Genomic DNA, 13,619 nt, shown 5'->3' with positions numbered 1-13,619 from the left:
GTTGTGAGGTGCAGTTCCCACAGAGGGTTTCTCTAACATTAATCTCTGTTCACTAATATCCATTTATCCCTGAGGTACCACAGAATCCAGAATGAGAAACACTGATACCATTCATGAAAATTAAAAATCCTTTTTATAAGCATTTCAGAGCTCAAGAAATTATCTACTTAACCACAAGCCATTGAGATGCCATAGAAATCTGAGCATCAGATGCAGCCAAGAACAATCATTTTATTGACAAAAATTCACAAAAAAACATGGATAAACTCTCTTTTTAAAGACAACAAACCATGACTTGAAATAGAATTGTAATGACCAAACAATACAATTTATAATTGATTAAGTTGTCAGAACATATCCAGACAACCACAACATTACATGAGGTAAACTTTCTACAAACATCAACATATACTCCAATAAATAAAAAAAACACTTCCATAAAAATCACATTGGAATTGGAATTACCCCTTAAGTATAACTCAACAATTAAGTTACGTTTTTCACCAAAGGAGTATACCATCAATTTCACAAAATACTGCAGCCATAATGTAAAAATATAAGTACTCCATGAAATATAATATAAGCAATACCTTTTTATGGGTGAAAGTTACGGGTTAAATTAATTAAAATATGTGTTTCATAAAAGCTGCCAAATGAAATTGTATGAGCTTGTTGACAAAATTTCTTAACTTGTTTCGATATACTAAAACTTAAGAAGAGTGTTCATGCTCAAGAAGCAATCTATTCAGAGAATAGTGAAAAGTTTAATATAGGAAGATAGTATTAATTAAATCATCCTATACCAATATTGCAAACAAATGACTATTAAAAAAATATATTAATGCAAAGAGGCTGAGAACCAAGTCTATTAGACCCAACAAACTCTTAATTAAAAAAAATTTTAAGGACATGATAAAATATGAAAATTTTAACTTATAAACATAAATTTTACCTTGAACAGTAAAATTTTGAATAAAGCTTTTTTTCCAGGATGACAAGGATCAATTCAGTCCTTCATTTAAGACCACTCATCATTTGTATGTCCACTTTTACAATGTGAATGTGACACGACTTAAAGAGAGCAATTGCAAAAGCTTTCAGTCTTAAGGCAAGAACAAGAGGACTTAATGATCCTAAGTCGTGTAATTTTATGAGATGAACAATGGTCAAGTTTAACATATAAAAACCTTTAGGAAAACTGGTCAAAATGCCAGTTTAAAGTCTTCCATTGACTCATTTGTATCCCAAAAGGAGCTAGTGGGTTTTTTTAGCTATAGACATCCCACCAAAGAGCTCCACCTTCCTGGGAATTCATTCACTCTTTACAATGCCACCAGGGCTAATTCCACCAAAACATTGCGTAAGTGCATCAGTCATGCCTCATAGACAACCACTCATAAACAAGAGAAGCAATGAGATCCTGACATGGAGTCCATAAAGAAAGCACCTCAGCAGAAAGTATGGAAATCATGGCACATTAACTGAACCTGAAATTAATATTGAGTGCATCAGAGAGATCATATACTACAATTATCAAAGACTAGTGCAAACTATATAATAGTATCATGGAATATATGGAACATGAAGTTAAATAAGTTCAGGCAAATGAATAACAAAACATACAATGAAAACTGAGAAAAAATGAACCTCAGTATGGGGAAACATTGATTTAAAGTGAACTACATCTCTGCATAACATTGCAAAGTGGTCAGAAAATATTCATTCCTATAAATCAAAAAAGGATTATTTTCAATTGTATAAGACAGAAGAAACATCACTGGAGTATGGAGTCCTCCACTCAAGACATTAGTTCATTTACCATTCTGCCTACTCACTTAAAGAGGTAGAATCTCTTATTTATTATTTTATGAAATCTTTCTATCACTTAGGAAAAGTGTTGATTTTCAATCTGCTCAGGAAAGTGGAGGATTGACTACAGCTCTGAGCCATGTCATTTCTTGCATTCTCAAGACTTGCAAACCATTCCTCTAGGACTGATCTGTCCAATAAAAAACAATCATCTCATTGCCCATCCATTTGTGCATGACGGTGAAAGCTATTCTTCCAGGAATTTTATCGCCACACATGGATTTGTGTGGGTAATTGGTTTTAGCAGCTAGGTTCAGAGCTTTTTCTGGCTTAAAGAGTTATCTCAGTGAACCAGTTCACAGTTTCAAGTCCCTCCACTACATGATTCTTTGAGTGTAGAAAAACTTGGACTGACCCACAATTTTGAAAAAAAATTATATTATCAGGCTGAATTTTAAAAATATCAATAGTGTTGCCTTCTACTAATCTACAACTAGCTACTCCAGACTCCCACTCAATCTGCACAGTCCAGTGAGTAGTGCAGGTGGCTTATTAATGGGGTCACCAGAAGCAGCGTTGCTATACTCTGTCAAAATATGCATTTAGCTTGAAAGTTTCTAAGTGTATGGTTTAAACAAATTATACAGTTTAAATCAACTTCCAACCGTACATATGGAATTATGATACAATATTGCAACATAAGACATAAATCATATGTTCACCTAAACTCAGCACGTTTTGCAGATGTAACACCTGTATTTAAAATACATGTAGACAGCCAATTCTTTCCATGTAATTTCATGATTCTCCAGATACCTAGATATTTAATGGTTATGGGAACTCGTGGTGGAAAAAATAAAGCAACAGTTGGCAAGGGCACTGAAGAAGAATGGCAGTAAAAGAAAGCATTACTTTGATCATTAAACATGGTCTTGAGAAATTAGATGCAAACGTTTCTGATGGGAGGATGGCATCACTGGAGACACTATTCCATCTGAAAATGGAGAAGACTAACTAACATCAATTTTATCTATCGAATTAATGTCCACAAATGGAAAGTTGGCTCAGGAAATTATGCTCGGGAAAGTTGAAAGATAGCAAGAGGCTATCCAAGGGGGGAATGCACATAAATAATCAGTGGAGTAAAAAAGCATGGAATCCAAAATACATGATACAGCATAAAAACTAGCCCAACACTTGTGTGAGGAGAACTTCAATGCAATTAGTAGTTGGCCATGGTTCCAAGAAACTGCGGAAGATGCTGCAACAGTGACTTTTAACATAGTCATCCGCTAATATGCATTTCAATGCAACAATTTCAGAGAGTAAAAATCATTCGCCTGTTACAGAGTTTAAGAAATGGGTGCGTACTAAAGAGCTGTGACAGAAAATATTACAGCTTGATAAATACATGGTTTATTGAGTTTACCATAACAGACTGGCTACATAATTATTCCACTCTCTAAGTTACGAAAAACCAATTCCTTAAGGAATATCTTAGGAAGAAATGTTTTTTTAAACTACCAGTGACAAATGAACATCCCAAATCATCCATTTCCATCAAAATAATGCATCACTAAAAATACAACGAAACACTCTCATGGTGATATTCATTGATCAATGACTAATTAACTCCATTAACAACATCCATAGAAGTTGCCAGTATTAGCTGGTATATTCTTAATCGTTTAAGAAGAACAACCAAACATCAAGAGTGAGTATCTCTCAACATTGAACAAATTTAAGCATGATGATAACAGCAGTGACTGTACGTTGAACCATCAGAACTGAAAGTTACAAATGAAAACTAGCACCATTTTTCTGATTTGATATGATTTTTGATGTGATTACACTGTGTGCATCATTCAGGGCAGCAATCTGTTCATGGGCAATTCATAGTATAACTTAGAGCACCAACCATTAATAAGAATTTTGACAGAGAGTGCAAAATTTTTCTGACAAAGCTTTCCACATAAACAACTCACTGGACAGTAAATTTTGCATTTGAAAGCTGAGATTATTGGGCACCAACAAGTATTTATTGACTACAACTTCAACAAGAGTACTTTGGCAATCCTTATTGAATATGAGAGGCCCTGAAATATGTTTCAAGTATCCAGGTACCAAAATGTAGGTGCAAGTGCTACTCGGGATGAAATAGATTCTCCCGTGGTGGTGTCTCATTTCTTAATGAAAGTGGTGATCAGCATTAGAAGTTCCTCTAATACATTCTCGTGCATCCTGATGCAGTTTGTAAAGAACTTTCAATCTTTGAGGCTATAATTCACCATACATTAATGAGGAAAAATAAAAGTTATTCAAGTAAAAGATTTAAGTAAACTGGTCAGGAGATTAGCATAGCCTATCTTCACTAATTATTTTTCTCAAAAACCAGCATTTCCAAGATCTTTGAGGAGCAGCATTGTTTCTTCTTCCAAACATAACACATGGTGTGATTAGGTATCATTCATGAGTGTTTCTGCATGCACCTATTTGTCACCCACTCTCATTCCCTACTAGAAGAAATCTCATTGTTCTATACAGGAAGAGATCCCTGTGAACTGCCTTCTTTCATCTGGTGATGTAGTCAAGCTGGCCCTTCGATGAATACAGCAATATTGCAAATTTATTTAATACTAAGCACAGATTAAGGATAATCATTATGAGTTGAAATGAGATCATGGTAATAATTTATAAATTCTTTTCATATTTACAATACAAAGAGTTGTTCTCATTTACTTTGTAGCAAAAGCAATGTTCATTTAAACAAACCTCCATAAAAAGGTCAATTTTAAAATTTAAAATACTAATAATTAAACCAAGAAATTAATATCCTATCTATTGTTTTTGTAGCATTTTGATTGGTTCATAAAGTTTCAAGGTATAACAGCTTATGCTAACCCTAGAAATACTACCTTGATCAAAAAGTTCCCGGAATTTATTCAGAAAATTAAAAATACAAGTTTATTCATCTAAATCTATATTGTCCCCTTCAAAGTAATCCCCATCGACTGCAACACACTTATGCCAGCGCTTGATCCAATCCTCGAAACATTTTTTATATTCGGTTTTCGGTATGTCCATCAGTGCTTCCTGCGATTTTTCCATTACTTCCTCTCGGCTGCTAAAACGCGTTCCCCGTAATGGTTTTTTAACTCGATTGAACAGAAAGAAGTCACAGGGAGCCAAATCAGGTGAATTCGGTGGCTGTTGGATGGTATTTGTTGCATTTTTCGTCAAAAAATTACGAATAATGATAGCACTGTGCGACGGTGCGTTATCATGGTGCAAAATCCACGAGTTTTCTGCCCACATTTCTGGTCTCTTTCGGCGAATTGCTTCACGCAAACGTCTCATAACGCCCAAATAATACTCTTTGTTTACTGTCTGGCCTTCTGGCAAAAATTCATGATGCACTACACCGTTGTAATCCATGAAAACCGTCAGCATTGCCTTCTTTTTTGACTGAAAACGACGTGGTTTTTTTGGTCTCGGCTCATTTGGTGAACGCCATTCACTTGCCTGATGTCTGGATTGCGTGTCGTACTCATAAACCCACGTCTCGTCTCCAGTAATGATCCTTTTGATGAATGTGGGATCGGGTTCAGCCTCGCAAATCATGTCTTTTGCGACGTCAACACGGTCTCTTTTTTGCATGAAATTGAGGTCTTTTGGCACCAACTTTGCTGCTACACGACGGAAACCCAAATCATTAACCACAATGTCTTGGGCGGATCCATAGGCAATGTCCAAGTCCTCCGCTATTTCTCTGATGGTTAATTTGCGGTTATTGACCAACATTTCTTTTACTTTATCAATTTTTTCACCGACTTTCGATGTCGATGGTCTGCCACTGCGTTCATCATCTTCGATTGACTCACGACCACTTCTGAACTGCTCGTGCCACTGGTAAACGACCGTTTTTTTTAGAGAATCGTTGCCGAAACACTTTTCCAACATTTCCAACGTCCGTGCGCCACTAAATCCGTTTTTTACGCAAAATTTAATACAAGTTCGTTGTTGCAAATTTAAATCCATTTCTGCAATTGTAAAAAATCGCCAACACACACGGAGATAGATGTACTCTTGGCTACGTAACTTTTGCAAATGTCAAGTTATGACACTAAGATTTAAAGGGAATATCAACAACAGATGTACCAATTTAACAAAAAAAAAACAGAACTCAAATCGGAACGATGGGAGCGCCACACGGTGGTTATTCCGGGAACTTTTTGATCAAGGTAGTATATGGTACCTGTATGCATCTGGACTCATTGCACAAACAGTAATAAAATGCTCACTCCATAAATATCTAACTATAATAACGTTATGGTAAACAGATGAAAAATATGAATACTAAAATATAGTGCCCTTCATATGCTAAAAATATTCAGCAAGAGCATTGGTCCGGTCTCCAATTTCTATGCCAGAATTTTTATCGCTATTTCATACGTCTGATTACGGCTTTGCTCTAGTAGGAATGATTCGCTGGCTGCAGCAACAACTTCATTTCTCTTGTACCCTACTTTGAATAAACTAACAACACTCCTTAATGTTGCGATAAAATGCCCATTCTAGTGAGTGAATATATTTTCCCTAAAGCATGTACAATTACATTTGATTAGATAAATATTTGAATAATACAATAGGCAATTTGCTTCCTTAATACACTGGGAAGAGGAAAAGGGAAGCCCACAGAGTACTTTTGTGAATAACTGAAAGTGATACATAATCGAGAATTGCTAAGTTAAGAATTTGCAAATGTAAATGTGGAGCATATATAAAAACTGTGATAGTCTAACTAACCTTGGAAGTAGTTCACACTTGCCACAGCAGAAGGTGATTGGTAGAATCTTCTCTCCCAGCCACCTCAGACGAGGGCCCATTTCCTGAATTTCTGAAATCTTCATAGCCATCCCCACCAGATATGACTAATATTTTTGTAGGCTTTTCTTCAGAATGACCGGAACCCTTCCAGGCTGATGAAATCTGGGAGGTCAAAGAACCTTGGTATGACTGAGGAGGAGAAGCTGACAGGGTGCCTGGAGGCAAGATTGAGGAAGGAGCAACAAGGGCAGAGAGACCTCCGGCAAGGGATGAAGATTTCGAACTCTTCTGATCACATGTCTTGTCAGCTCCTTCTTCCACTGGCATGTCAACACAAGTGAGAAAGCGGACATGGCCAGTGTGACCATGGGGAAGCCCTTCAGAAAAAAAAAGAAAAACATAGATATCTGTTACAGCTGGTCCAAAAATGAAACCTTTTACATAGTAGCTTATGCCACATGGATTTTAAACTTTAAAATTGAAATCAATTTATTTTCCCAGAATTTGAAATGGATCTTACCACTCCTGATAAAATTTTCCCAGCAGTTACAGCATTGGGACAACTTAGCTCAAGCTTAGCTCGCCCTTATCCCATTCTTTGTTTTACCTATCCTGATTTGAATGCCCAGTATCGGATTTTGGGCTCGGATAGAAAAAAAATCCATAGCTTAAGGTCCCCTTTTGAATCACCTTCTCTCACATATCTATCTTGGTTTAATTTAACCTTCACTTAAAAACAAGTGGAAAAATCAAAGAAAAACAGAAAAAATCTTCAAATTGTTGTTACTTAATAAATGGAAAACATGCCTACCTTTAAAATAAATTTAAAGTATGTTTTGCTACTCATTTACTAATGTAATAACTTCACTTTTGGACTCTCAAAGGCTCTAACCAATAAATCCCAGAGTGTACCCTACTCACAATACATAGACAAAGTCAATAAATCCCCATCTCTCCTTTATCCTGCAACTTCTTATGCCCTTGCCATCTCTCCCTGTTTTGGTTGACCCTTACTCATCAGGTAATAAAATGATCTTCCAGTTGGCTAGAGTTACAATAAATTACTTCTGGTAGTAGTAGTAGTAGTTTTAAGGGGAGGCGACCGACAGCTAAGGTCATTTGCGCCATAGGGGATGGACAGGAAAGGATGAAGGGTGGAGAGAAACCCGGCGTCGGCATTAGCCTGCTCTTTTACGAAAGGCGCCAAGGGGTCCGCAGTTTAACGTCCCATCCGACGGACGGCGTACTCACTCAAAGTGCCCTCCACAAAGCACCTCAAGTAGGGATCGAGATACCTCTGAAAAATATTTAACACCGCCGGGATTTGAACCCGCGCCCTCAGGGTGGGAAGCCAGTACGTTAGCCCCCGCACCATCTCGATCCCCTAAATTACTTCTGTACAAGGTAATTGACACAAGTAGTTCATATTTTAGGCACAAAAAGCATTGCTTCAATAAGAATTCTAGACGGAAAAGTTTTAGTGGCCTTTAACTTCAGCAGCTCTAACAGCTGCAGAGTAATATTTAATGCAGCTTGCACAGCTTCCTATTTCCTCAGTTTCACAAGAATAATCATCTTGCTAAACTGACTACAAATATGCTTATCATTCTCGATTCAAATTGTAAAGAGACTTGAATTTAAGTTATTTAGTAAGCAGTTAAACGATGCAATCCACTAACATGATACAAAATATCTGAGAAAAAATATAGCATAGAGATTTCTCCATCGTCAATCCTCCATGCTGAAATGAAGGGTACAGATTCACATCATTTCTGAATAAGTAACGTAATGATTAGTTCTGCCCTATCTTTGGTACAAGATTTCACTTACTCTCCCGGTGATAAATCAATAATTTTTTTAACATTGGCAAAATAAACTTGCATTACTAAGGAAAGAAATAGAATGCAAAGAAAATATATTACAATTTATGTACAAGCATACTATGCCTTTCAGTGTGTCAGTATCATCTTCCAGTGTCTTAAAAATTGATGGCACTGGATCATGTTGATACCTGTATATTGAAGCACACATCATGTTTATAGATAAATTGTGAAAGTTTTACTAATTATTCTATTTCTGTCCACATTAAGTTGGGATTTCACAGTGCTTAAGCTTCTAAAGTCAACTTTATTAGTCAAATTTGCATTACTATGACCTATTAATAAAATACAATTCAAACAAACTCCATATGCTGTTTCCTTGTAGTCCATATAAAAATGTTTCCATGCCTAATATGAAGACATTATTAAAAATTCATAATGAATGAAACGAATACGTGACCATATAAACTTATATTGTATGCCCGCAGCATACAGGGTTTGTCCGGAAAATAAGTGTACTGATTTTTTCCCGCCGCTCCAGGCATGCCCAGCACCGCTCTGACGGGCTGCGATTGGAGGGGGGTATGTTGGCAAGCGACGCTGAAAAAGGCAGTCGGCTCTGAGCTGTGGTGTAGTGAGGAGCTCTGTTAACGCGAACCTCCACACTCGACCCACGTCGCGGAACGCGATGCCGAAGTTTTTGGAGCAGCATTATTCCATCAAATTTGCGGTAAAGCTTGGGAAATCGTCTACCGAAACTGTCGGTATGATTAACCAGGCTTACGGGGAGTCAGCCATGTCCAGAAACATGATCTTTCGGTGGCACAAGATGTTCGTGGAGGGCAGAGAAGAGGTCGACGACGAACCACGGCCTGGACGCCCATCAACGACACTCACCGACGAAAATGTGCGAAAAGTTCGCGATGTACTGAACTCTGATTGTCGTCTTAGTGTTCAGATGATAGCAGAGCAGTGTAATGTGCGAAAAACAATAGTGCACGAGATTATTAGGCACCAATTACAGATGCGAAACATTTGTGCAAAGTTGGTGCCGAAAGTGCTCAGTGATGATCAAAGACTCAATCGTTTGGAAATCGCGACACAACTTGCGGATCACTGCAAAAATGATCCACATTTTTTAGAGAACTTTGTTGTTCCCGAAGATAAAGAGGAGTTTGAAAGGAACGCGATACGGGACTTTGGATGCCGTCAAAGAGGCCGTGACGACGTGTCTTCGAGAGGTTCCCGATGATGCCTTCGCGGGAGCGTTCCAGGAATGGGAACGCCGCTGGAACAAGTGTATCGACTCACAAGGGTCCTATTTTGAGGAATATTAGCTTAAGATATGTAAAAGTGTAATAAATTTTTTTCCTGAGCTCAGTACACTTATTTTCCGGACGAACCCAGTATGACTTAAAGATTAACTAAGTGGCTCAGAGAATAATAATGAACATCATAATCAGTGACTAAGATTCTGACTGCTTCGCCATTAAAATTGGTAATACTCTTCTGACTTCTGCCTAATGGACATTTTCCCAAAAATATACCTCATAATACTTAGATAAATTTCATTAATTGAAATATTTTAGAGGTCCACTGAGGGTCCCAACATTTGTGAGAAAGCAGACAACTTGGCTGTAATGAGCTTCAAGAGCATGCCTCAAGTCATGGCTTTAATTTGGATTTGGAAAAGCCAAAAATTAACCATATAAAAAATTTTTCCATTGATTTTATTCTTACCTGTTACAGTTGGGGTGAGGTTGACTGAAGTTTGGCTGGGTTGATTTGTTCCAGACTTTCCCCCAGCTGAAGGTAGTTGTTGTGCCCTCTGCAACTGGCGGCGATCCATGGACAGGGTAAGTATTACACCTGCACTTGTTCCTACCCAAAGTAGGTCCTGGCATGTAAGCAATGCAGTAACCCTCAAGCAAGCAGCTTTGTGCTGTCGTATAATGTCATCACAACCTATAAGAAAAATAAATTCAGTCATCAACCATCAAGTATCCAACAATACACTGCCTCTAAATTTCATATATTCCCAAAACAACTACAACAATTTGTTTTATTTAAGACAGGGCTTGAAAATTACACTGTGATTTGAATGCTGAGGTTATCTCTTGGAATAGGAGAGACGGAAGTTGTAATCACCCACAAAAGAGGAGTAAAACATGAAATATTTACAATGCCATACCCATTTTCCTCTCAAAGTCCTTTTGAGACAATAAGCGAAATGCTTTTAGTGTATTCAGGAAGCATAAGCGTCAGCTACTTTTCACTTGAGTTCATCCCTTCTGAGGATACAAGGAGCAAAGAGGAGTATCACAATGACTTTTATCAGAAGTTGGCCCATCTGCCCATCCTCGAGGATGCTGGATGGCTGGAGCTCAAGAGTGGGCACATATATTCATGCCATGGGAGTGGATTAATGCTTGGGGAGGAAAGGCATATCAAGGTTTAGCGATTGAATAATTGCAATGACAGAGGTCAAATGAAGATGCTGATGTAATCTCCCCTCATACTGCTGCAAAGGCATGAATTCTTATTTGAATGCCATTTTCTGTTGGTATTTCTTTTCCCTTTGCCACTATCAATTTCCTTCAAGTATTTCAATACTGCTTCATGTACCAGTCCATCGCTATTCTTCCATTTTCATTTCCTTGATCCCATTAAATTCCCATTTTTCATCTCAATACACTTTCATCCATTTAAATATAACCATTTGAGTCAACTATACCATGCATGTGGAATTTCTAGATAAGAGCTCCTCTAATGATCATTGTGTAAAGCATAAACAATGGTAGACAATGATAATGCTATGAGGGTAGTTCATAGGTTTCTAAGCTCTAAGTACCAACTACATATTTTCATTTCCTTTTATATTTTCCAAATATGCAGTGAAGTTAGAATAGATGAATCCTAATTGGGAGAAATAACAGGATCATCCAAATCAGCCACTCCAATTAATGTTAAAAAATTATTTTCCATACAATTCACATTTGAGTATATAACATTTTTTACATGAACTCAGTCACGCCCTGAATATGTGCATCACACAGATTTCAAACATGTAATTTAATTTGTAATTACTATTATATAGCATAACTTGTAATGTGATACAATTATGTACAGATTCTCAGGGCCTTTTGTATCCTTAATGATGGATTCATGTGACAAAAAGAAGATACAATATGTCTCAAGTGTAATAAAAAATTATACATGTATTAGTATCCCTTTTCCTTAAGACAAAATATTATATTTACATACTTGCAAGCATTTTCCCAACGGCTGGTGTGAGGTCAATAGAGCACAAGCAGGGGAAGGGAGCGATTGGGGAGAACAGCCTAAGGAGTGCGGAATGCTGAAGAGAGACCCAAACACCTCCAACACCAGGGCCACCCTCTGGGGCAGCTGGTGCCAGGCACCAAGCCCATCGGCTGCCTGGGTTAGGGCCAGTTGGAACAGTACCCTCCTCACACACTTCAAATGAATGCTATAAATAAAAGATATTCTAATATAGAGACATGAAAAATTAACAAATAAACATGGTATCAAATATTATATAGCTCATTCTGTCATAACAATCAACTTCTTTTGCCATTGACACAATAGATACCAATCCCTATTGTCAGTACATAATTTAACAACTGGATGTTTTGTACAACTTAGCAGAATGTTTGGGAAATATTAGGCAAGATGAAGGTGTGTGTGTGAATTAAGGCAGAATGGTAGTTGAGAAGTATATCATAAAGTAGCACCACAACTCAAAGGACTCATTGCCAACAGGATTGGGATGGTGTGGTGGCTAACATACTGGCTTCTCACAAAGAGATGGCATATATTTTTTAGTGCTATCCTGATCCCTACTTGAGATACTTTGTAGAGAGCACTTTGAGCTCCTGTCTGATGAATGGGACATAAAACTGCAGAGCCCCGGATACCTTTTGTTAAGAGTAGGCTAATGCTGATGCCTGGTTTCTCTCCACCCTTCCTCCTTTCTATCCATCCCTAATGACACAAATAACCATAGCAGTCAGTCGCCTCCCATAAAACTACTACTACTTATTGCCAAAATAGATACAGCTGTACCTTGACTGATAAAATTAATTTACTCCTGTTGGCAGTTTATAACTCAAAAACCAATTTTCCATTTTACATTTTGGAGAATCAGTTAAAATCGTTTTCCGATTTAGAATTTTGGAAAACATAAATAATAAATAATAATTAAAAAATAAAAATTGAAATGGTTCACCAATGTTATTAATTTGTAATTAAAAATTAGCAAATAAAGAAAATATACTAGGAGATATTTTCCAAAAAATACCTTAACATCTAAAAAAATGCATAGAAAGACACCTTGGATAAAAAACCAACATACATACCTGTATATGTATTGCTCGTTCACCAAAATCAAAAATAATTTGACTAAAAATATTTTAAGCATTCATCACACATTAGAAATAAAGTAACAACTATCATCACATTAGAGGAAGTTCAGCATATGTACGTGCCTCTTGTGCTACACCAAGAGAGATGAAGAACAATGCTTGTGGTGTGCAGAGTGAAATGCATAAGCTGCACAGAATCATTGGAAGCATGCAACTTTGAACTAACTTTACTATATTGCTTCTTGAATTACATGGTCTGTGATATCCTGAATAATGGAAAAGCATCACAGTGTGCATATTGAGAATAAGTTCCCATCTGGAGGCCAAAATAGAACATGAAAAGAATTTACATGTTAAACAATTTGTATGTTGAGCAGTTCATAAGGCGAGGTTCCACTGTATATGAATGATCAATAAGGAAGCAATACAATGTGTACTCAACTATTGTGAAAGTAAGACTCAGTATCACTAGATGGTAAATATTTATCGCGGGCAATATACATCTTTTTGTCTGAATTAGCTTGTTTCTTTGCACTACCCATTAAACCCATATCCACTATCTCCCAGGACTCCAGCATAATTCAGACAGAGTCCAGTCTTGTGTTGTTAGTGGTTTATTAAGGGATTACATGAGGCAGCACTTATGTACCCCACAGAAAAATAGGCTAAGCTTCGAAAAGTCCCCATGAATGAGTGATGTATGATGAAGGCTAAATCTTCCCAGGCTATTTCAACACTCTTCATACATATAGTATAATAATATGTAATTGACTCTAAA

At 37.1% G+C, this 13,619-nt stretch overlaps 1 protein-coding gene across 1 annotated transcript in view; it reads right to left on the bottom strand.

Moving 5' to 3' along the window:
- Positions 1–211: 211 nt before the first annotated feature.
- LOC139690682 (uncharacterized) overlaps positions 212–13,619 on the bottom strand; it is a 149,871-nt gene continuing 136,463 nt past the window's right edge. Inside the window, exons 20-23 of the mRNA XM_071588180.1 lie at positions 11,721–11,946; positions 10,197–10,421; positions 6,616–7,013; positions 212–1,487 (exon numbers count right to left, since the gene is read on the bottom strand). Coding sequence (XP_071444281.1) covers positions 6,628–7,013; positions 10,197–10,421; positions 11,721–11,946 — 837 coding nt within the window. The 3' untranslated portion in view covers positions 212–1,487; positions 6,616–6,627. The remainder of the gene's footprint in view (positions 1,488–6,615; positions 7,014–10,196; positions 10,422–11,720; positions 11,947–13,619) is intronic.

This window comes from Hetaerina americana, unplaced genomic scaffold (genome assembly GCF_022747635.1).
Source record: "Hetaerina americana unplaced genomic scaffold, ioHetAmer1.1.p SCAF_3, whole genome shotgun sequence".
NCBI lineage: Eukaryota > Metazoa > Arthropoda > Insecta > Odonata > Calopterygidae > Hetaerina > Hetaerina americana.
This window is presented reverse-complemented; position numbering and strand designations above follow the sequence as displayed.